The sequence below is a fragment of the Danio rerio genome, chromosome 18 (assembly GCF_049306965.1).
Source record: "Danio rerio strain Tuebingen ecotype United States chromosome 18, GRCz12tu, whole genome shotgun sequence".
Classification (NCBI taxonomy): domain Eukaryota; kingdom Metazoa; phylum Chordata; class Actinopteri; order Cypriniformes; family Danionidae; genus Danio; species Danio rerio.
The window spans coordinates 39,311,782-39,336,057 of NC_133193.1; the positions used below are offsets into that span (position 1 = coordinate 39,311,782).

General features: G+C 37.2%; 1 protein-coding gene across 3 annotated transcripts in view; it reads left to right on the top strand.

The window, feature by feature from the left end:
• The window catches only part of LOC141378753 (uncharacterized), a 246,050-nt gene extending 225,890 nt beyond the window's left edge, over positions 1-20,160 (top strand). Inside the window, exons 2-3 of one of the 3 annotated variants that reach the window (XR_012394051.1) lie at positions 19,042-19,383; positions 19,476-19,621. Coding sequence is in view for 1 of the 3 variants with exons in the window: in XM_073930008.1 (XP_073786109.1) it covers positions 19,042-19,117 (76 nt within the window). In the remaining 2 variants the exon portion in view is untranslated. Of the gene's footprint in view, positions 1-19,041 lie in introns of all 3 variants that reach the window. The other 2 variants (XR_012394052.1, XM_073930008.1) reach the window with 2 other exon arrangements.
• Positions 20,161-24,276: the final 4,116 nt, after the last annotated feature.

The following is a 24,276-nucleotide window of genomic DNA, read 5'->3' on the forward strand; positions in this document are numbered from 1 at the left end:
TTGAACTCAACCAGCAACTTGTTCAAGCACTTCAATAGAAAGCATTCTACGACAATACTCATCACCTGCAGCTTAAACAGGCTAAACTGAGTTTTTGTGCAGGATCAGGAGTGAAGATATCTTCTGAATGTGAAGAGAAGGGTAGCTGCTTGAGATTTGCATGCACGCGCATAATGGGAATGCACATTGCGTGCGCTAATTACCTCAGAAAAACACAGAACACCTAAACACTGCAGTGCTTTTTAATACTATGGATGTTAATGGTTTCAGGTATCCAGTTTTCTTCATGTCTTCTTTTGTGTTAAAAACAGACAAACAGGTTTGGAACAAGTGAATGATGAGAGGTTTTTTAAGTTTTGGGTGAACTCTTTAAGTCTTTTCAATATGTCAAGCTGCTGTGATCAACCCATTGTAATGTTTTAGTGAATATTAAATTACTGAAAGAGCTGCAGCAATGCAGTGGCGCGGTAGGTAGTGCTGTCGACTCACAGCAAGAAGGTCGCTGGTTCGAGCCTCAGCTGGGTCAGTTGGCGTTTCTATATGGAGTTTGCATGTTCTCCCTGCGTTTGCGTGGGTTTTCTCCTGGTGCTCTGGTTTTCCCCACAGTCCAATGACATGCGGTACAGGTGAATTGGGAAGGCTAAATTGTCCGTAGTGGATGAGTGTGTATGGATTTTTTCCAGAGATGGGTTGCAGCTAGAAGGGCATTCGCTGTATAACATATGCTGGATAAGTTGGCGGTTTATTCCGCTTTGGCAACCCCAAATTAATAAAGGGACTAAGCCAGGAAGAAAATTAATGAAGGAAAGAGCTGCAATTTATTTTGTATTTTTATTGGTATATTTCATGTTTTAAAAGTAACTTCAAAGTATAGTAATTAGTAATCTGATTACTTTTTACATCAAGTAATTAGTAATGTAATCAGATTACAATTTTCGAGTAGTAATCCGTAATTTGTAATCTATTGCTTTTTAAAAGTAACTAACACAACACTAGTACTGAACTACTGAAATGTATTTAATACTTTAAATAAAAGGCTTGTTTGGTGATGTTAGCCTAAAGACGCCTCTCATGTGGAGAATGAAGTCACATGAATTGCTCAGGTGTGAATTTTTCCCAGACTTTAATTTTGTAAATCTTGATGGTTCTGTGGATCTCATCTATCAAATCTGTAATTTGAATTTTCTATTGGATTCAAGTAAGGTGATTGGCTGAGCAATACAGCTTGATTTTGTGAAAGTATTTGAGAGTTTCCTTGGCTGTGTTTTGGATCATTATCTTGCTGAAATGTCCGCCCTGGTTTCATCATCATCATCATACTGGTAACGTAGATGTTGGACTGAAGCAGCTGATATTAAAGGCAAAGGATTTCTGAAAAACTACTGCGAGATTTCAGCTGCTGTCTAGGCTTTCACAGCTTTTTTATGCCTCCCTTTCATCATCTGATCAATACTTTTTTCCTGTGTCATTTCAATTTATTACACAGAGCTTTATTTATAAAATAATTAATATTGTTTTTTATTGCTTTGCATATGTGGATTTTTTTGGTTGTCATCAACATCTCCTTTAGAAATAAATTTTCTGAGAAAAATGTAATAAATACTTATTTCATCCACTGTATACATGTATTGAAATATTTTTAAAAATCAACAGTTATTTCATGCAGATTTATACTTTAAGACATTCAGAATATTCAAAAAATTCAGAACACAGCATACTAAACATAATGCGATCATAACATAAGCCAAATGTTCTTAACTATTTGTTCTGGTAGCATGGATTAATGTCATAAGACTTCTCTCTATCATGTCAGAGGTGATGTATATCCCATCGTACAGGTACTTTGTTCATCTCAGCCAAGGTATACAAATGCAACTCCACACAATTCCATCAATAAACCAAGAGCGACAGAGAGAAAATGGCTTCATCTCTTCAGAGCAGATGGATCTGGCTGTCTGACATGCCGTGAGGGAGATGGAGACCCACACTCAAAAGAAACAGAGAAAAGCTCTTAGCTCTGTGGCTTAAACCGTATTACGCTTGAGGGTAATAGTAGACTCCATTATTACACTATTGCACTGCTCTCAATCACAAACCCTTGCAGAAAACACCACAAGGGAGTGTGTGTTCAGCCATGGTACGATCAGAACATCAGACTCTTTCAAGAACCTTTCAACGCTGTTTGTGAAGATGAGCTTTGTTTGGTCAGATGTGGTGTGGTTGAATCTCTCTGTGGCACTAATGGAGAGCAAAGACCTTAAATGAGCACTCAAAACCAACCAGCCCAACACTGGATTTCATTTTAGGTAGACTTAGGCTTGTTGTCAGTAAAAGATGACAGCTTGAAGTGCTTCTGCTATCAGGCTGGTTATACATTACATGCTGACATTTTTTGGAAATCCTGCTGGTCATGGGAATGCTACCGGATGGATGAGAAACAAAACTACTACAAATCATGGTTTACTTTGGCTTTCAGTTTTTATATATATATATATATATATATATATATATATATATATATATATATATATATATATATATATATATATATATATATAACTGAATTATTAGACCGCTTGTTTATTTTTTCCCCAAAAAAATTTAAGGCACTTTTATACAGCTAAAAGTAACGTTTAAAGGCTTAACTAGGTTAATTAGGTTAACCAGGCAGGTTAAGGTAATTAGGCAAGATATTGTATAATGATGGTTTGTTCTGTAGATTATCGAGAAAAAAATAGCTTAAAAGGGCTAATTATTTTGTCCCTAAAATGGTGTTTAAAAAAATTAAACAGCCAATTAAATGTCTGTTAAACATCATTTGGACAATATTTAAAAAAGAAAACAAAAATTCGAAGGGGGCTAATAATTCTGACTTCAACTGTATATATATATATATATATATGCATGTATAATTTTTTTTTTTTCACAAGCTTTGAAGACGTGACATAGATTCTGCTTTCTATAGGTCACCTATAGCTTTTGTACAAGTTTGCGAAGGTTTGCTGGAACAACGGATTTGGGAAACATTAAATCAACCAACTATGTTTGTTACGATGGATCTTGCAACCTTAGTTGGCTAATAATTGTTTTGTAAACGCACCCCAGGTAAGTTAATAGAGAACAAATTCTTATTTACAATGACGTCCTGGCCAAGAGGCAACAAAAAGGCTGATACGAAGCAGCAGGCTCACAATACAATAACAGTTACACAGATGCAGATTATACCATATAAAACTGAGGAAAAACTAAAAACAAGAACAGTGATCTTGTACTATTAACTGGGTTGATTTTTTAAAGGATGATAGTGTAATACAAGTGTTGAGCTTTAAGGTCTGCTGCAGATTTTTCCAAGCATCAGCAGCAGAAAAGTGAGATAGAATGAAGTGCAAACTTTGGGTATACAAAGGTTAATAAAACAACCAGAGGTCAGATTTCGACATGTTTTATGAATGTTAAGAGGTGACTGTAAATATTGTGGAGTTTTCTCACAAACAGTGTTGTAAATTAGCAGAAACCAATGGGTTTGTCAACGTAATTTAAGAGAAGGCCTGTTCAATAAAGAATACAGTTGACAGTGATAAGTACTGAATGGCGCACAAGTAACAAAACGAAATACTGCAAGGTAAATAACTTCCAGTTTGTAAAGGAGGGTTTTTGAAGCTGATCTGTAAATTAAATCCCCATCAGTGATGAAAAGAGTACTGAAAAACCTACGTAAGTAAAAGTACTATTACTTGTGCAAAAATGTAGCGCAAGAAGAGTAAAAGTATTTGTTGTATATACTCAAAACAGGAGTAAAAAATAGCCCTTTTAAAATACTTAAGAGTAGTGAGTAATACACTGTAAAAAGCTGATGCATTTACATGTAATTTTTTGGTAAACATAACATTCTGTAATGCATTTAGTTACTGTCCAGCAGGCACACAATAGCAAGTTTCACACAGTGATACGGGTAAATATATAAAAAATACCGGTAAATTCAAAAAGGTGCTGTTCACATAGGCGAGGATGTTTCAGATTTTTTCCAGAAAAGAGCATTCACACATCCATTCCAAAATACAGGTAAATTCTGACATCTTTAATCAGAAATGACTGCACTTGTATTTTTAAACATTTGACTACATCACTAACTCTGTGGATGGATCAGTATTGTGAACAACTTCAGTGAAAACATAAAGTATAGAGAAATTTGCAAAGCTTAAAGGTAAACAAACAACAGCTAATCATAAGCATCTTATGATAATTATTTACACGGTTGGCATTAAGATGAACATATAAACGTTATCTGACTAATTTCTAGCAGCTAAATCTGTCTGGAAAAATATTCAAAGGGTTTTATTCTCATAAGCCGCGCGGACGTGAATGTGTCTGACTGTTCTGATTGCCTAAAGCAGTTGTCTCACGTCAGCACGTTCTAGATGTGCACGTGCTCTTTCCGGCAATCTTCTTCTGCGTTCACACAGCGCAGCATTCCGGCAATTTTTACCGGTAATTTTACAGAAAGGTCTGTATGTGTGAAAGGGGCAAAGTCATTAGACATTAATATTAGGTTGGATTTTGGTTGTGATGTCAGGTGACCAAAATTTAATGTCTAGCCAGTGTCTAAGGACAACCTTTTTTTTTTTTTGCTGTCCAGTAATGACATTAAATTATGTTATTTGGTAGCTTTTAGAATGTTAGAAAGTGACCAAAATCCAACATGTAACCAACATCCTAAACCAACGTCATATTGATGTCAAATACTGACATTAATTCATCAGGTTTGGCAACCAAAATCTAATAAACGTCATAATGGTAACGTCCACACAACGTCAAGCTGTAACATCATCACACATTGAGAAACAATAGATTTTTATATTGGACTTTTAACCTTGCTGTCGGCCTGACATTCGGTTCTGACGTCAACTCGATTTTCATTTCCATACAAAATGCACAATGTTGGGGTATAATGTCAATCTGATGTCATGTTGACGCCTTATGCCTGCTGGGTTTAAGGTCATGTCAGTCATCATACAGTAAACATGCGTGATCTTCTCATAAGTGACAAGCATCTCTAAACAGTCTCTGGGTCAATGTGTGTAAAGATTTTGGACATCTTCTTGGACCCTTTTAATGCTTGCGGTTTGCTGCAATTATGAATCTCCCATGTCTTGAGGTTGTTCATTATGATGCAATTTTACCTTCTATGTGCGATTGGACAACAATCACATGTCTGATTTCTCTAATCCCCATAGACAGGAAAAAATAAGTAAAATAAGTAGTTGAGTAAAAGTACTAATACTGCACTAAAAATGTACTCAAGGGAAAGTAAAAGTGCACATTTTTAAAACTTCTTAGTAAGTTACAATTTCTGAGAAAAACTACTCAATTACAGTAGTTTGAGTATTTGTAATTTGTAAAATGTTAATGTATTGTCGTGGGAGTGGTACAGGAGAGGTTTGAAAATCCAGTCCTCTGTATCCTCTATTATACATATCTTCCTTTGTCCCCGGTGTCCGACTATGTGACTGAGCTTCCCGTGTCAACTGTTGTTTTCTAAGCAGCAAATATTGATTTGGTGGCAGCTTTGCAGACAGAGCTACTGTCTGCTATTGTATTCCCTTGATCACAGTTCTGTCTCAACTTCAGCCTCTATATGCTACCTCTGTGATATGAGTAAGTGACCTATGTGTTTTGAAATTCACTTTTTAGACGCTACAGTTTCTGACTAGATGAAATATTGAAACAGTCCTCTCATATCCTCTGAGATTGTGGTTACAGACTGCAAAATATGTCTGGGGTGTACCGAGAAATGCAATGAAAACGATACTTCAGCCGTAGGGAGATGTTGAATTTCATTGAATTGAATTCCGTTAGATTTTTTTTACTTCAAAAATGTTGTGACAACATATGTTTTGATGTAACTTTAATTTCAATAATTTAATCTTTTTTTTTTAAAGTTATACAATGTTGTTAGTGGAAATGTCAAACAATTAAGGCAACAACAAAGGTTTTACACACAATAATATCACAATAATAACATGTGATAAGTATGTACAGGCTGCTTTTGGATGTTCTAGAAAATGAAAGCCAAAACAGAACATTGCAATCTCGTCCATGCAGACGAGTGTAGCAGTGTCTCCATCCAGCTATTGTAACGAACATACACAATTTAATATAACTAAATAACTATAGAAAACAATATCATGCTATTGATTTAGCCTTATTCAAAGAGAGTTTCTGCATCTACCATTTTCAAATTATTAGTCCCACATAGATATTAAGTTTTATAGATACAGTGAGGTCAATAAGTATTTGATCACCCTGTGATTTTTCAATATCTCCTACTTAGAAATCATGGTGGGGTCTAGAATTTTCACCATAGGTCCTTCTCAATGTGAGAGACAGAATCTAAAAACAAAAATCCAGAAATTGCATTGTATGATTTTTGAACAATTGTTTTGTAAATAAGTGTTTCAAATAAGTATTTGTTCACCAGGTTTGAACACACTGCAGGAGGGATTTTGGCCCACTCCTCCATGCAGATCTACTCTAGATCTGTCAGGTTTTGGGGCTGTCGCTGGGCAACACAGAGTTTCAGCTCCCTCCAAAGATTTTCCTTTGAATTTAGATCTGGAGACTGGCTAGGCCATTCCAGAACCTTGATATGCTTCATACAGGGCCACTCCTTGGTTTTCATAGCTGTGTGCTTTGGGTCATTGTCATGTTGGAAGACCCAGCCACGACCCATCTTTAATGCTCTGACTGAGGGAAGAAGGTTTTTGCCCAACATTTCACAATACATGGCCCCGTTCATTCTCTCCTTTATACAGTGCAGTCGTCCTGTCCCCTGTGCAGAAAAACACCCCCAGAGCATGATGCTTCCAGCCCCATGCTTCACTGTAGGTATGGTATTATTGGGATGATACTCATCATTCTTCTTCCTCCAAACACGACGAATGAAGTTAAGACCAAAAAGTTCTTGGTTCTGATTCTTGACCATTCTTAGCAACACTGATACCCCACAAGGAAAGATCTTCCATGGGGCCTCAGTCCAAGGGACATTGACGGTCATTATTAGCCTCTTCCACTTTTTGACAATTGCTCCAACAGTTGTTCTTTTTTCACCAAGCTGCTTGACATTTGTCCCGTAGCCCTTTCCAACTTTGTGAAGGTCTATAATTTTGTCTCTTGTGTCTTTTGACAGCTCTTTGGTTTTGCCCATGTTGCTATTTAGACTTTTGACTGATTGTGGAGCGCACAGGTGTCTTTTTGACTGCTAACAACCTCAAACGGGTGCTACTAAATTAAAATCATGAGCAGAGTGTAGCTGGACTATTTAAACGCAAAATAACAGGTCTTTGAGGGTAAGAAATCTGGCTGAAAAGCAAGTGATCAAATACTTATTTGACACACTAATTTACAAATAAATTGTTAAAAAACCATCCAAAGTGATTTCTGGATTTTTATTTTCAGATTCTGTCTCTTGAAGTGGAAATGCACCTATGGTGAAAATTCTAGACCCCTCCATGATTTCTAAGTAGGAGATATTGAAAAATCACAGGGTGATCAAATACTTATTGGCCTCACTGTACATAAACTTCAAAATAAGGGAGATAAATGATCATTGTAGTAATCTCAGTAGGAAATGTTGTGACCAATCAAGCGGAGCCTGGGACGTGCATTGTAATGATTTTGTGTGCAACATATCAATCTGTGTTTCGCTGCTGAACTTGTTGTGTTCATGTTTTGGTCTCTGGTTGGCAGTGTCTGCAAGTGTGTTTTTAACTTAGCGAGTTTTAGCGTAATACTAATAGTTGTGTTAAACCTAGGGCTGTTGTGTAGACTTCACGAGTGAAGCTGTATGGGGAGTGTTCTATAATCTGCGCACAGGTATGTTTAGGTTTCCTGGTGGTTTCCAAGGTGGCTTGATTGGGCTGGGGAGATTCTGCATAGGTGATTCTCTGTAAGTATTAGTTCTCTGTCACTCCAGTGTTTTCTGTCCCATATGATTTTAATGGTCTTGTGTTGACGAATATGCTGACGTTTCTGACTATTATACTTACGGTGAGTTTGCTTTTTAAGTCAAGTGCTTTTAAAAACTCTCTGACTTTATTGACTAATATGCTCATTTCACATGGCCGTCATTTTATAGAACCAAAGCGAGGCTGCGGTGGGAAGAAACCCGGAAGTATAGGACCTGCACTGTAAACATTGCAGCAACATGCTGTGGACTACAAACCTCCAGCTGTTGCAGAGGTTTTAAAATCCAGAAATGGTGTAACCATCACTTTAATATCATGCAGTAAGTTTAATTAAAACAATTAAAAGCAAATTAGGCATCAAACAACATCACAATCTCTGTAATCGATGCTCAAGTGTCCTCTTAGGCTTCAGTTCATGCCACCAGTTAAACACCGTGGGGACGATTTCCTGCTTCAGCCTATGTAACCCGATGAGCGATTAAACACTGCAGTCTTCTGTAGCACACCCTCATGTTGTCTGTAATAGTTATGTCCCGGTGCTGAAGTTTTAAAACCGTCTAACATTGAATCGCTGCTGAGCGCGGATGACTCGACTGATCTTCACGGCTGTGATCTTCACGGCTCAGTTTACCGCTCTTCACCCAGTGCAAACACAGATACACAGAGACTGAAGCGCGAAGCAGCCGTGAAGATGTCGAGTCATCAAGCAGATTGCTCGGCTCGTCTGTGTTTGTGCTCAGTAAACAGCGGTGGGTAACTGATGACCTTCTCTGCCAATCACAAGCATTTATGTTGAGCACGTGAGCACAATGGCAAATCAGCGCTGTTTTAAGAAAGCCATCAACAGTTCCTTAAATGTTAGCGCGAAATTGCCAGTTTTTTTTTTATTTAGTTTTGTGACAAGTTTAATATAGTGAAAGAATCAGTTAATTAACTCGAGTTGGATAAATGGCATCTAAAATGTGTGTTTGGGAAAGAAAACGTTAGCTAACTAGTGCCATTTCCCTTAATTTAGCTTAAAATGAGCTCTGATTTCTCTTTTTATTTTCACCATTCATTCAGAACGGACCTTCGGGTCACTCAGAAGGCGGTGGAATAATACATTTGTGTCACTTTATCTTCGCTGATAAGATATACAGCCAAGTACACAACGTTTCTATGCAACTCCCAACGATACTTCCAGGTTTCTTCCCACCGCAGCCTCGACTTCGCTTTTAAAAATGGCGGCTGCGTGAAATCAGTCTATAGTATTTGTTTTTAATGCAGATCCTCCTTCTTCTTTGTGACAATTTTTATTAACATTACTTTATTGCCGCCTTTCCACTGAGATATATTGATGTTGCCTGCTCCTGGCATCTGTTCAGTGAATGAACAGTCGCAGACTTCGCCTCTAGTAGAGAGGGGTTGAGTTTCTGACATAGAATTTGACAGTCGCACATTCAGACAACAGTCTGTTCTGTGTTCTGATAGGCCTGTTTTCCATTGGGGTTTACCATTTACAGAATATACATGACAACAGGGAAGCATTGATGTATGAGGCTTACGGAAGAGGCCTTCACAGAGGAGACCCAACCCAAGACCCTTGCGGGATCAGGTCTATATTTTAAATAATCAGCCAATTATAAGTGAGGTTCAAATATGTTATATAATATATCAGGTCTGTGTAATACCACAATCGAATAGACTTTGAGAACTTTGCATCTGCTAGTGATCTGTCGCTGACATTTTGCATGTGTTTTGTAACTTGTAAAATTAGGATATAAGGTGGTTAAAAGACACACATGCGTTGAGCTTGATTCATTTTCCCATGGTTTCAATAATGGAACTTTTTAGACTGTAATACAAATGCCTCGTTGTTGCCTTGGTAATGTAAGTGTAATGTAAACAGTGATTTGCAAAATGATGCAATTTTTTGCCAAATGTAGTTTGTTGAATAACAAAAAAATAATAATAAATAATGCTCTTCCACCCAGCCAGCTACAGAGATTCTGGCAGCCAGGCAACAAAGTGGTAAAGTCATGTACTCTACTGCAGCCAGGGAGATGGCTCATTCATTCATTCATTCATTCATTTTCTTGTCCGCTTAGTCCCTTTTTTAATCCGGGGCTGGCACAGCGGAATGAACTGCCAACTTATCCAGCACATTTTTATGCAGCGGATGCCCTTCCAGTCGCAACCCATCTCTGGGAAACATCCACACACATTCACACACACACTCCTACACTACCGACAATTTAGCTTTCCCAATTCACCTGTTCCGCATGTCTTTTGACTGTGGGGTAAACCAGAGCACCCGGAGGAAACCCACGTGAACGCAGGGAGAACATGCAAACTCCACACAGAAACGCCAACTGAGCCGAGGAACGAACCAGCGAACTTCTTACTGTGAGGCGACAGCACTACCTACTGTGCCACTGCGTCGCCGCATGGAACAGTATTTAAGCCAAAAACTTTTTATACTTGTTAATAGCAATTTGATGTCAATATGTGCCAATCAGGTGCAGTAGGGTCTGTGTTTCCCAGCTAGGTTTGAATAGGGGTGTCTAAACTCGATTCTGGAGGGACGGTGTCCTGCATATTTTAGCTCCACACACCTGCCAGGAAGTTTCTAGTATACCAACAAAGAGCATGATCAGCTGCATCAGGTGTGTTTAATTGAGGTTGGAACTTAAATATGCAGGACACCGGCCCTCCAGGATTAACTTTGGACACCCCTGGGTTTGGGTCTTCATTGGGTCAGATATATTTAAGGCATTTCTTTGCACAAGTCTGCAGGGGTTCGGGTCTCATTTTCAAATAACACATGGGTCCGAGTCTTTTCTGTGCAGCACATTTACAAGTCTTCGGGTTTGTGAAGACCTCTAGCTCACAGTATGGATATTTCCATTTACTAAACACTTATTTTTCAGCTATGCCTCGCTACTCTCGATTTTCTTTATAGAGCACCTTTAAAACAAATGGAAACCATAGGAACAAATGTCAATGCTAACTGCTTATTATCCACTTCATACAGTAAAATACAGTATTCAGAGAAATAAGCGTTCATAAGAAATAAGTGTCTCCTGTTAACACATAAATGAAGGCATGCCTGAGAGTTCAAACTTTTCCATCATGTTCTGACACATTATGGGCAGTACTTTTAAATAGGTTACACAAACGAGAGAGGAGTTGACCAATCTGTCTGTGTTAACTCTGATGTTTTGCATGAAAAGATGCCAAATTGCAATCTCCTCCTAATTAAAAATGGCATGAATGCATGGGATTATGCACCCTTTAAATAAAAAAAAGAGACCATAACAGACTGACCAAGTTCTGGGTCTCTAGTCACTGATATGCTTATGACAATTGATAATTAAGTGCAAGCCTGTTGTAGGAATGAAAATTGTCATATGCATTTGTTTATATGGCAAAACATCTTTTTCACCAAAGAAGGTCAATACTGACTTCAAAGGCAGATACTGATAAGATCAGGGCCTGTTGTGTGGACTTTGGAAGTTTTACGATGTGGTCACATGTTGATTGGTCAGTTTGAATGTCTCAGCATTTGGGCTTTGGATTTAGGAAAGATACAAAATAACTGGTAAACTTTGTTCTGGCTCTTTTCCTTCTCTGCGCTTTCCTGCTCTGCTCCTCTCCTGATCTGGAGTCGTCCCTGGCTTTGCTGCTGTTAGGTACTTTCACATTAGCACTTTTGGTCCGCACCCGGGTTTGTTTGACGTCATAGTATGGTACATTTAGTTAGTGTAAACGTGTCTACTGAACTCGGGTGCTCACCCGTGAACTGTACCTGAGTCTGCCTGAAGAAGGTGATCTGGGGTACGGTTCATGCGAACCCTGGTACGGACGTGAACCGCCAATTGTACAACAAACTATTGGTTTTATAATGTTTGTTCGTGTTTGTGTGTGTGACACGTTTCCTACCTTGGTGACACGTGCGGGACTGAGCCAGAGCAAACAGTGATACACAGTGATGTCTGCTTGTCTCCTCCAAAAACAGCAACTGCAGATACTCTGTGATGTTCAAGCGCCATTTCGGCGATTGCTGTCAGGACCGTCACCTAGCAACGGCTGTAAACAAAACGCAAGTGTACCGGGGTTTAGAGGGAAAAAAGACAGAATGAACACAAACCAACCATTAGGTGGCAGGGGGAGACAATCGAATCGAACTTGGGTACGGTCCAGGCAAATGAACCAAGTGTGAAAGCACCCTCAAACTTCCTTTGAGGCCTACTTACTCTCTTTGTCTCTCTTTGTCTCTCTTTGTCTCTCTCTCTCTCTCTCTCTCTCCCTCCCTCCCCTGTCTATCTCTTTCTGGTAACTTTATTTTTACATTTAGGCTGGGAACAATTAATATTATGTGTTTTTATCATTTCATATTTTATCATTTTATACAGCTATTTGTAACTAATTCAGTTGTAACCATAGAGAATTATTGTCATTAAATAATTTCATTTTCAAGTATTTATGAATTACTTTTGATTTAACATTAACACTTAATTGCTCCATATTGCAATACAATACAATACAATCACATAATAACAACGCTCTCCCACATGTTTAGCTATTAATACTGCCCTTGGTTCCATTTTTGGTATAAGATTGCAGAAGAATGGTTTGACTAGAATGTACAGTTTTTTACCATCATCATGCTCATAACTTTTTAGTCACTCGGCAGAACTACAGTCCAAACCGCTGTGGTTAAAACCAATTCTTACACTGTTAAGCATTAGCTAGCATACAGTACATGCAGTAAGAAGATCTACAAGATGTACATCAATCAGATGTGATAATGATAATTAATTTTATTGTTTGTATATACAGTTGAAGACAGAACAACACATCAACACATTTCTAAACATATTAGTTTTAATAACTCATAACTAATAACTGATTTATTTTATCTTTGCTATGATGACAGTAAATAATATTTTACTAGATATTTTTGAGACACTTATATTCAGCTTAAAGCAACATTTAAAGGCTTAACTCGGATAATTAGTTTAACTAGGTTAGGGTAATAAGGCAAGATATTGTATAATGGGTAATATAATGGTTTATTCTGTAGACTATCGAAATCGAAATATATAGCCTTAAGGGGGTAATAATTTTGACATTAAAATGTTTTTTAAAAAATTAAAAACTCCTTTTATTCTAGCTGAAATGAAACATATGACTTTCTCCAGAACAAAAAATATTATCAGAAATACTGTGAAAATTTCCTTGCTCTGTTTAACATCATTTGGGAAATATTTAAATAAGAAAAAAAGGGGGCTAATAATTCTGACTTCAACTGTATAACTGTAAGCTAGTACACTAGTGGGTTTAAACACATTCAAAACTGTGATGATTCCTGTCCAGATCTTCTCTATGTCTCTATGGTTGTCTTATATTTTCACCAAGAAATATTTTACAGGCTGTGTCATTGCCAGTATTTCACAGCAGTTTCTCTATATCTCTGCTGTTCAACAGACCTGTGCAGCAGCTTGTTGTGTAGTTTCACATTGGTTATTGTAAAAGTACTGACACCTTCATTGTCATAATCATTCCCATTAAAAAATATTAAATATCAGACGTGCTTGGTATGACCGAACAGCAACAAACCAGATCGAATGTTTAGAATTCAATATTTTAATGGCTCAGATTACCAGATAATATGTGCTAAATAACAGAACCAACCAAATGTACAGTTGAAAGCATAGTTATTAGCCCTCACTCACTTGTTTACTTTCCCTCGGCTTAGTTCCTGCTTTATAAAGAGATGCCAAGTGGAATGAACCACCAGTTACCAAGGCATGGTTTATGCAGTAGATTCCCTTCTTGCACTCCTGTATTTTTTTTTTTTTTATTTCTTTGAAAATAGCTCCCAAGTGATTTTTAAACAAAGTTTGAATAACTAATTTGTCAAAACAAATGTCTTATGTCTTTGATGACATGAATCTAATATATTTTCGTTTTTCCAAGACATTAGCATTCAACTTAAAATGCAGGGGTCAGCTAAAAAGGTCAGTTAAGCTAATTAGACAAGTTAAGTTAATCAGTTAATCCATTAGACAAAAGTGATTTGGACTGTATGTAAAAAAACGTAAGCAGGCTAATAATATTGACTCTTAAAATAATTAATAAATAAATAAATAAATAAATAAAAACTGCTTTTATTTCAGCCAAACTAAAAGTAATAATACATTCTCCAGAAGAAAACATATAAAAAGAAATACTGCAAAAATTCCCTTGCTCTGTTAAAAAAAAATATTTCAAAAGAATTAAAACAGGAAAGCTAATAATTTTGCTTTCCATTTAGTCTTTTTTTGCATATTTTGTTATTTTATATTACCTTATTGACTGAACTGTCACTTTAAGAATGAGTCAACTTGAGTGACAGTGACTTGAGAGCAGATTAATAGACTGCAGCTCAGCGAGATCAATTCTGGGTTATTGCTGCACTCCTTTGACAGGCATGAAAGTAGATTTACAGTAATGGAGACCAAACTTATAAAAATGCACTGCTCAGAGGCCATTGCCTTATATAAAGTCCAGGTTCCCGTTTATTTAATGAGAATTTGAGAGCGTGTGTTGTCACCGAGCCTTTTATTTGTTTGCAAGCAACAATATTTGCTCATATAGAAGGCACAAATATTGGAATCCACAAATAGAATCGCATTAACCTACTTTGTGCACCTCTCTTGCAGAAGCATTTTAATTGCTCGGTTAACTTTAGCCATAAATAACAACACAAAATGGACATGAATTCTGACTCGCTTCAATTATAGACTGCTGGAAATGTCAGTCTCATGAATTGCTAAGTCTTAAAATATACTGGATGCACTGGCAGTGTTGGAAGGGGGCATTATGGTAATACAACTGAACTGTAATATACAGATACACTTATGTAGGACACAGAGCCTTGGGAGGAATAGAATATGTGAAGCATGGTAGTTGAAGCAGCGCTTTTCTCATAGTAGCTATAATAGAATTTGAGATGCAGGCCTTACCACCCAATGGAAGGAGAACCGCTCAGCTGTATGCCTGGATAACAACCTGACTTAAATACTGCCTTCCCCACAAGACTCACCAGAGAATTGATGCTGTTACAGTCGTATCCTGTTGCACTACAGCAAAGCTAGTTTGACAGGTACAGTGAATAGGCTGTCATACAGAACTGGTCTTGCACTTGTTCTGAGTGTTGCGAATGTTTTTTTGCCCATCTAGCTATATTAAACTGTACAAAAATTGTTCTTTACAAAAGGAACCGAAGAGTACAGATAAAGTCTGATTATTAGCCCTCATGTGAAATGAAAAATATTTTTAAAGACCTGGTCCAGATGTATTTTTAAGGCTTGGTTATGTTTGTAGGATGGAAAGCAATGTGTACTCATGCTTAATTTGTAAAAATAAATCACATAATTGTTTTTCATATATCTTTCTTTAATTATGTACTGCTACTCAGCTAACATGAAAACGACCATCATATTTCCTAGATCCTCAAAGGTCTGTCCTCAAGAGGCTCTGATTGGTCAGCTAACATAATATGCTGTGATTGGCAGATCGGCTTCTTGTCACTAGGAAGTGTCAGGCCTCTGCTCTACTAGCACGCGCTTTGCCTCTGTTGTGTAAATACACTGTCAGTCAGTGTAGCCGCAGCAGTTTGAGTCTAATTCAGACCGAAAATAAAGAGGACACAGCTGAACCTCATGCCTGCTCTTTAATATAAATTCTGACAATTAATATAATTCTGACAAGTGTCTTTCATATATATTTGGGTTATGAGCTTGTGTAAGTAATATAAAGCGTTCACATATCTTTTGCGAGTTTGTTAACTGAGTATAATAGTAGAATGCTGGGCGGATAAATATGAATTTGTAGCTAAATTATAGCTAAATTTAGACCAAACCGCATTTCCCCTAGTTTACACCCTTGTTTACGTCCTTGCTACAACATACCGTTAACGCTTGAAACAAATAACCAAAATTTATTTAACAAATAAAAATACTTACAGGTTGTGACTTACAATTCACAGCTTCGCCTATTTTGGTTGGACCGACTCCTTCTTTGAAGAATTTTTAGCCGAATCCAACACTGAACTGGGAGAGATTCTGGAAGCTGTCCTTTTTCAAATGCTGGCTATATCTTTTTTAATTCTCTGCAACATAATTTAAATTAAATTGAAAGCACTTATTTCTTTGTGTTGTGTCCTTTGGAAGCCCAAATACAGAATCAGAGGAAGCTCTGTGGAAATAGCTGCATTTGGACAGCATTTTAGCTTTCTCTTTTTTCATTTGGCCACGCCCCTTTGCAGCTCATTGGTGTATGTGCGTAACCTGAAGGGTTTATGACTACCTGGATGTAAGAATATATTATTAATTTATTATTGAATGTATTTTAAACATGGATTTTTTTTTGTAGTCCCCAAACTTGCTGTTGGCTTTGCTAAGCAAACTCTGTAAAACCCAACGTCTCCCTTTGCATTGAACTTTGAGTGTATTACATTCAGAGATGTTTATGTTTTTACAGCAACATTACAGATCAACTAAAGTTTAACATATGATATTGTAGTGGGCCACTCCTTTAAAATATTTCTTAGCTGCTGTTTAATAAAGAGAGAATATAAGAGAATTTTTAGACACATTTAAAAAAAATAGTTTTAAACTAATTTCTTACAGCTAATTTATTTTGTCTTTGCTATGATTACAGTGCATAATATTTTAGTAGTTACTTTGCAAGATACCAATATTAAGCTTGAAGCGCAAAAAGTCATTGGAATCTCATTGGACAACAGTGGTTTGTTTTGTAGCCGTTCGAAAAATGGGGCTAATAATATTGGCCTTAATTGTTTTAAATAAAAATTAAAACTGTTTTTATTATAGCCAAACTAAAAGAAATAAGAAATAAGACTTTCTTCATAAGAATAAAAGAATTAAATAAAGAAATATTGTGAAAATGTCCTTGTTCTGCTAATTAGCACTTCTGCATAGTAAAAATTCACAGAAGGGCAAATAAAGTTACCTTAATCTGTATGTTGAAATGGTTTCTGCTAAAATTACTCAAAGAGACAGTTAAATATACAGTTGAAGTCAGAATTATTTGCCCTCTTGAAGTCCCCCTGTATATTTTTACTTATTATTAGTCCACCCATTAGATTATTTATTATATCTTTCAGGACATTGGAAATTCCTGCTCTAAACACGATGTAGCTGTTTTTGTTGCCTGTGCCTTTAATGCCAATTGCCCCCACCCACCGTTCCCACATGCCTTTCAGAGCGTGCCTCAATCTCCGCTCAGCTGCGTCAGACAGACATGAATCAGATCTCATGTAACGTTTGTGAGAAATTATACAGTATAATACAACTTTCCCAATGATTATTTGATGTATTTGTTGTGGAGTTAATTCAAGCCTTTTGATGAGTCACACACAATGTCGTTACAAAGTTTACGCACACACAGCACAGCGGACACACACAGCATACGCACTTAACTTTGCACTGTTTTTGCTTTGTAAATCTGACAGGATACACGTTAATATCACTGCTATATGGATATCCGTTATGTTGATGTACAAAATAAACTGGATTTAATATCCACAAACTGGAATTGGAGCATCTTATTGTGGTTGTGATGATGAAGTATATACGGTAAAATTGCTGTAATTCATTACACACATGCGCTGTTTTAAAAAAGTTTTAAACTTGTAAAACTCATTCTTGATCACATTCGAAGAGGATTAATGATCACAGCAAGCTCAACAGATCTTTTAATCCCAGTTGCTTTGTGCATGTCTTGTTGATATAATTGACACGTTACTACAGAGACATGTTAATATGCGGCTGTCAGTCCATTCGGTGGGTGGGGAAACCGCAGTCCTACATCACCTTGGGGTCAGCCTCAAAACATGAGGGGTTAAGATCCTATTTTAACATCAGGAAATTTCAGAAAAGAGACAAATTATGTTTATATCACCCCAACATGACTCTGGACACACTATATCTACACACAGTTGTCCAAACAGCTTACAAAAGGTGATTTTCCTCATAGGTGCTCTTTAAATCAAAATCAAATTTTTAACCCAGTTGATGAGTCTGTCTGTATTTGACCCAAGTTTGGGTTACAGAGGGTAATACTCTAATGACATTTACAGTAGCTGAAATGTAGACGCAGCATTACTTATTTTCATCATAATGTTCAAAACGGGCCATCAAATTACAGTGTTACATTTAAACTTTAACTCTGCAGTTTCACAAAGTGACATTTATTACACAAATTAAAACTAATTGTGCTAATGTGTTCCCATATTCACTCTGATTAATTGGGTGCACTTCAAGGGGGAGGATTTTATATTCAAAATGTCATTAACGTTCGAGACATTTATCTGATAGCAGTGGCCTAGTTAAATGAGAAGATATACTAGACGATATGCCAGAAGATGCTTTTGTAAAGTATTTTATTTACCAAAGATTTATGCTGACACTTGATTTTAATGATGTTTATGAATTTATTTGACAGGAATAATCAAGAGTCCCATGCTGTACAGGCTTCTGTCACTTAGGATAGAGAATATACAGTAGTTTTGGTTACAGATCTTTGATTATTGTTTTGTCTGATGAAACATTCACATCTTTTTAGTTGTCACAGCATTGCTACTTGCATAAATCAACACCGCTGTGTACACGCACTAAACACTATTGCACAATAGAGAAAAAAGCTCATTTTGACAGCCTTCAGAGAGGAAAAAAGTCTTTATTATGCCCTTCATGCTTGTCAGAAAATTGGGGTTGGTTGCCATGGAGACCGCCATCTATAGTACAACCGCTGGAAGTGACTGGGAAGTGTGAATGTGCATATAGGAGAGAAAGAAAAAAGCTTTTTTTACTCCCTTATTATTTTTATTTTCACCATATATTAATTTATTTCCAAATGTGATCAATTTTATCATTATTTTTCATAATGTGCTGTTAATTAAATTGTTTCCCTAGCCTCTACTGCTTTGATAGTGTTATTTGAAATTCAGTGTGTGTGTGTCACCCTCTGTAATAAAAGCTGAAGTCAGGAAAAAATCTGAACATAAAAGCCTGCATCTCTCTTATAGGCTCCCAACTGACCTCAAAAACAAATGTGCTGAACCTCCCAAGAGCCCAGCATGTGGGGGTGAGCTGCGGAAATGACCCCAGTTTGTTTCGGGAGAATGACATGGGGAGAGTGAGTGTCCTTTGCGGCTTGTTGAATAAAAGATGGAATTGTCCGCTGAATATCTCGCTGTGAAGAAAGGTACAGTAGGTTCATGCTCCATGAGTCATCAAGAAGCTCCGACACTTTGTGGACATTATTCTCAAACGCTGCCTAGAGAAGATTTCTTTTTATAGCTATTCAAAGGAGATTTGGAGGGGATGCATTTTATGAGGTGATACATTGATACAACAGAATTTGGAAGGTGATACATTTACAAAGAAATATATTAAAGGATTAGTTCACCCAAAAAATGAAAATTCTCTTATTATTTATTCATGTTATTTTAATCCCCAGAGACATTCGTTCATCATCGGAACACAAGAGCTCGTGTCAAAGCATTTCAGGTGACTTCAGTGGTTCAATTGTAATCATATCAAGCTCCAAGACCAATTTTGTACACCTAAGATAAATAAAAAAAATAAAGGTACTTGTCATACTTTATATTTTCTGAATGTTTTCAAATCACATTTCGGAATATGCTTGTTGATAATGTATGGCTAATGTGGCTGAAAGCTGTTACCATTGTCTGATTTTATTCAGTGGAAACAGAGCAGTGCCCATTAGTTTTAATTAAACACAATTAAACATTTTAAGGCATCATCAGAAAAATGGTGTGTACAGTATGTAGCTAAGGTCAAAGATGCTGAATAAAGTATACTACACCTACAGTACATACACACTCAGCTATGATTAAATAGATGCTATTTACACTAAGTGAAAATGCTAATGTAATACATTAGCATTTTCACTTAGTGTAAATAGCATCTATTCTTATCTTAGTTACTTAGTTATCTTAGTTATTCTTATCTTAGTTACACTAAGTAAAAATAGCAAATCGATGCTAATTAGAGTAAGTGAGACTGGACTTTTTACTGCAAGGTAGGTGCTAATTGTACTTTGTTTAGCAATAGATGTTATAGAGTGCAAAAAACTCTGTCAGCTGTATTAAATCTAAAAAATCAACACAAAAGGTTTATTGTAAAAAAAAAAAAAAGAAGTTACACAGTTAATCTGAAGTAGTGTATAGTACGACAGGGGAAAACGTTTCCATACTGTAGAAGCACACAAACTGGTGAGGGACTATTAAAAGACAATTTATGAAATGATAAAGACTAAACAGGGACACAATAGACACAATGTCCACTAGCCTGACCTTAAGAAGAAAGCTTGTAAAGGTCGTGATTCCTCTAGAGTTAGCAGAATTGTTTAATTGTGACAAAGACTTTTGTTCTTGTGTTACCAAACTAATGTCCCTATTTAGCTTCTGCAATTATTAGCTTTAATGAAGCTGCAGGTAGCTGTTCATCAATGTTAAATGTCAGTGAAAAAGATCAAGGACACTACAAATACATTTATCGTGACCCTAAATACAGAGGGTGTTGTCACTGATGAAGGACTGGAGGACTGATGAAGCCTCCAGACCTGGAATTCACATAAGCATTTGCTTTCTGACACACACTGTGATACCAGCAGACTCTACAACCTGACCATTCAAAGCATAAAAGGTTCATGGAAAGGATGGGTTTAGAAAGATCATTTCTTCAAACAAATCTTTGTAAACTTTTAAAACAATTTTATTTGAGGTTTTATTAACAAAAAAGAACAATAAAAAACACAGTGGGGCACTTTATAAGGTTTTGTGAGAAGTATTTTAAGTAACTAAATCGTAATAAATTACTTTAAATATAGTTTAATTTATTTTTACAGTTCTGATTAATATTATCATTGGTTATAATGACTGTCATGATTAAATTGTTTTATTATTTTCTTTAAATCTTGTTCTGATACATCCTCAAAGGATTTTCTGGATAGTTTTGAATTCACAGGACTGTCGTTTGTTATAAATAATTAAAGACAGTGTTATACTATACACTTGTATTTTCATTACTTCTAAATGTAATTACAAAATGTGACATAATAGCCGACAGTACATGCTGCTAATCTTTGCTTATCATTATTTATTTATTCAACAATGCATTTTCCTCTTTCAGCTTATTTTCTAGTATTAATTTACAACATTGTGTTACAGAGAATTACTTTCATATGAAAATAGACACAATTTATATAAATAGACGCTAAATTAAATAAAGAAATTTGCTAAATTTACTTGAATTATAATGTCATCAACATTTTGTATAAGCACCAAACATTTTCTGACATGGACATACTGTAAGAAATCCACAGAGAAAACGGAAGAGAACTCCTCAACCACCCTCACAATCCATAGTATATTCGTAGAAATCCAGAATACCTTCACTCTGATTATGTTTCCTTTCTGGTGCTGGAAGATTCCAGCATTGATGTCATTCTGGGATGCCCATGATTATTCCAAAGCACCCCTTTAGTAGAGTGAAGCTCCAGGGAGATCATCCAGTGTAAAACTGGAGTACTTTATGCAAACTTTCCTAAGATCAAAAAGCCTTCTAAACTCTTTCCTCAGAAACAAAGTGTAACTCTGCTGTTTTGAAAGTCCTGAATCCCAGAGAGCTTCAGATATCTATCCTGAATACCAATATTTCAGGATGTCTTAAGTAAACAAACCACCTCCACACTACATCTGCCTTGCACCAAACTCCGAAAATTATCAATTTCAGCACAGAAGGCAATTGTCGATTAAATAGATGAGACTCTCTGTCAAGGATTTGTTTGACCCTTCACCTTACCAGCTGCCTCCAGCTTCTTTGTGAGCAATTAGGATAGAGGTTTGTGGCCCTGTAAGGATTTGGGAAGCCTTAACTAACAAACAGTGAAATATCTTTGTCCACTTTCGCTTAAAGTTGTTCTCAAACTTGAGAACACCCAAACCCACACCTAAAGCAACCACCCCGCCCCACCTGCATATCCAACTTCAGTCTTTATTACCTGTTGACCACCACACCTATATCACTGTTGCCCACCCTTTGTAAAATACCAGTTGCTCACTTCACCAATCCCAACCACTGCCACCCCCTCCCACCACACTGTTCAATACCAGTCAACCCCCGCAAGCCACACTCCTCAGTACTGGCCATCGTTCCCATCTTGCCCTCTTTTACCATGCTCTTCAATACTGGTAGCACCACAACCCATCCTCTTCAATATCATGTATCAATATAAATATCCCATTTTCTAAAAACTGCACCGCACGACACAGTAACATCTTTTCCTGTATCACTATTGAAACCCTACCCCAAGCTGCCTGTCACTTGCTCCAAAGAGTGTGACTCCAGATGATAATGCCAGACAATGTCAGGCGGTGAGGTTAACGATTCAGTCCGGTTTGTTAAGTTGTGGTGCTGCATTTTAGGCAGGACTGCTCAATAATGTCACTATAGTGTAGACTGGTTTAGTCTGCAACCTGAACACTGGTATTTAATTGTACAGTCAACAAAAAGTTAAGCATTGTGTCCAAGTTCTGTGTTGGACTGATCAGCTATGTAACCATAGCTCATGCTGTTATAGTCTACATCCATGAAACCTGTAACTTCTTTCATATTTAGACGAAGGCTGCACATTCAGGCCTAGGAAGTAGATTTTTTTTTTTGACATTACACTCTAACAGGTGCAATAGGCAATGGACAGAGTGTACTTGGCCACACTGAAAGTAAGGAGATGGTTGCCAGTTCATTCCAGGTATGCATTTTGAATTAGAACTGAAATAGATCCTGTAAAGCCTTGGTGGGTGGGAGACAGCATTCATCATTCAGCTGAAGGTTCAGGGTTGTGGTTATTGAGAATTCTTCATTCCGTCCATCAGGGCACAATAATTATTTACCTGAGACTTTACTCTTCAGATTGTTTTTACAAATTATGTTGTGATGACATAAGGGGTCTTTGTGGAAAGCACTGAAAGTGGAAACTACTGAACCGAGTTAAGAATTTTTTTCATACATTTGGTTCCCTAGTAGAATGGATATTGTATATTGACAGAACATTTTTGGTTAAACATGTCTGCAAATACTGACAAGTACTTTTAAACATGTAAAAATCCAAAATTAACATGTGTTACAGTGCATAGAGTCATACATATGGACAGACCAGGAGTTGACCAGATAGGGCATGCTAATACATGTGCTGCAACTGGTGTCTGACTCCTCTGCCAAATCAGACTGCCAAGAGTACCAGCAGAACTGACATCCACTATCCAGTGAACCAACCTCTATTTAGAGGCAGTCTCAGAATGATGTGAGATGAAGGTAAACATCAACTAGAGCACTGTCTTAAGGGACAAGATCTTATCTCGCCTCACTCTAGCAGTTTGAAGGGTAAGAAAGGCAACCTAGGAGGGTTTTGCAAACCCTTGTTGATCAGGTCATGTTTGCAAGTGACATGTAGTCACCTGTGCTATTGTGAGCAGCAATGTCACCCTTCAGTTTTACAAGTTCCTGTTAATTGGGTATTTGAAAATAAGATTTCAGTCCTGAGAAGTTCTAACAATTTGGAATAGCTAAAGTGCATCTCTGAAGTTCTAGAAGCAGAAGTTCTTGAAGAAGGTAGGCATTAGCTTGTGGTCATTGGTCATGTTGCTGTTTTAAACTTTCAGAAGTGAAGTTTATTCATGAACTAATTTCGAGAGGATTACGTGCTTATGATTTATCACGACCGGTCCCGTGTTTGCTAATCACTATCTTCCAATCATAGGAGCCCTAAGCTACTATAAATAACCACAGTTCCCCTTCGGGGGGAACTTCAGCACTATAAGTGGATTTGATTTGTAAAATCCACGCATTGGGAGGTTCGGTTCAGAAGCTACTCGTCTGAAAGAGTATTGAACGGGCCAATTAAGAATGAATTGGCAGCGCAAGCCTGCGCAGGTGAGCGGCATAAGCAATCAACTGAGTATATAAGCTCACCTGGCGCCAGCAGACGCTATCCTTTTCGCTTCAGAGACTTTCTGATCGAGTCGATGAGGGTTCCTCCTGCTGTGACCAGCGATTCTGAGCGAACGAGAGCATTCTCCCGGTCCAGAGTGTGTACACGCAGTGGCAGACGGTCGAGCTGGGTTTCTCCCTTGCCTGGCGTTCTTTGGGTCCGGTCCTCCAGAGCGGTGCGTATAAAGTTGCAAACTTCACAGAAAGAGCAACACAGTCGTGCAGCACGTCCTTATCAGGACGGC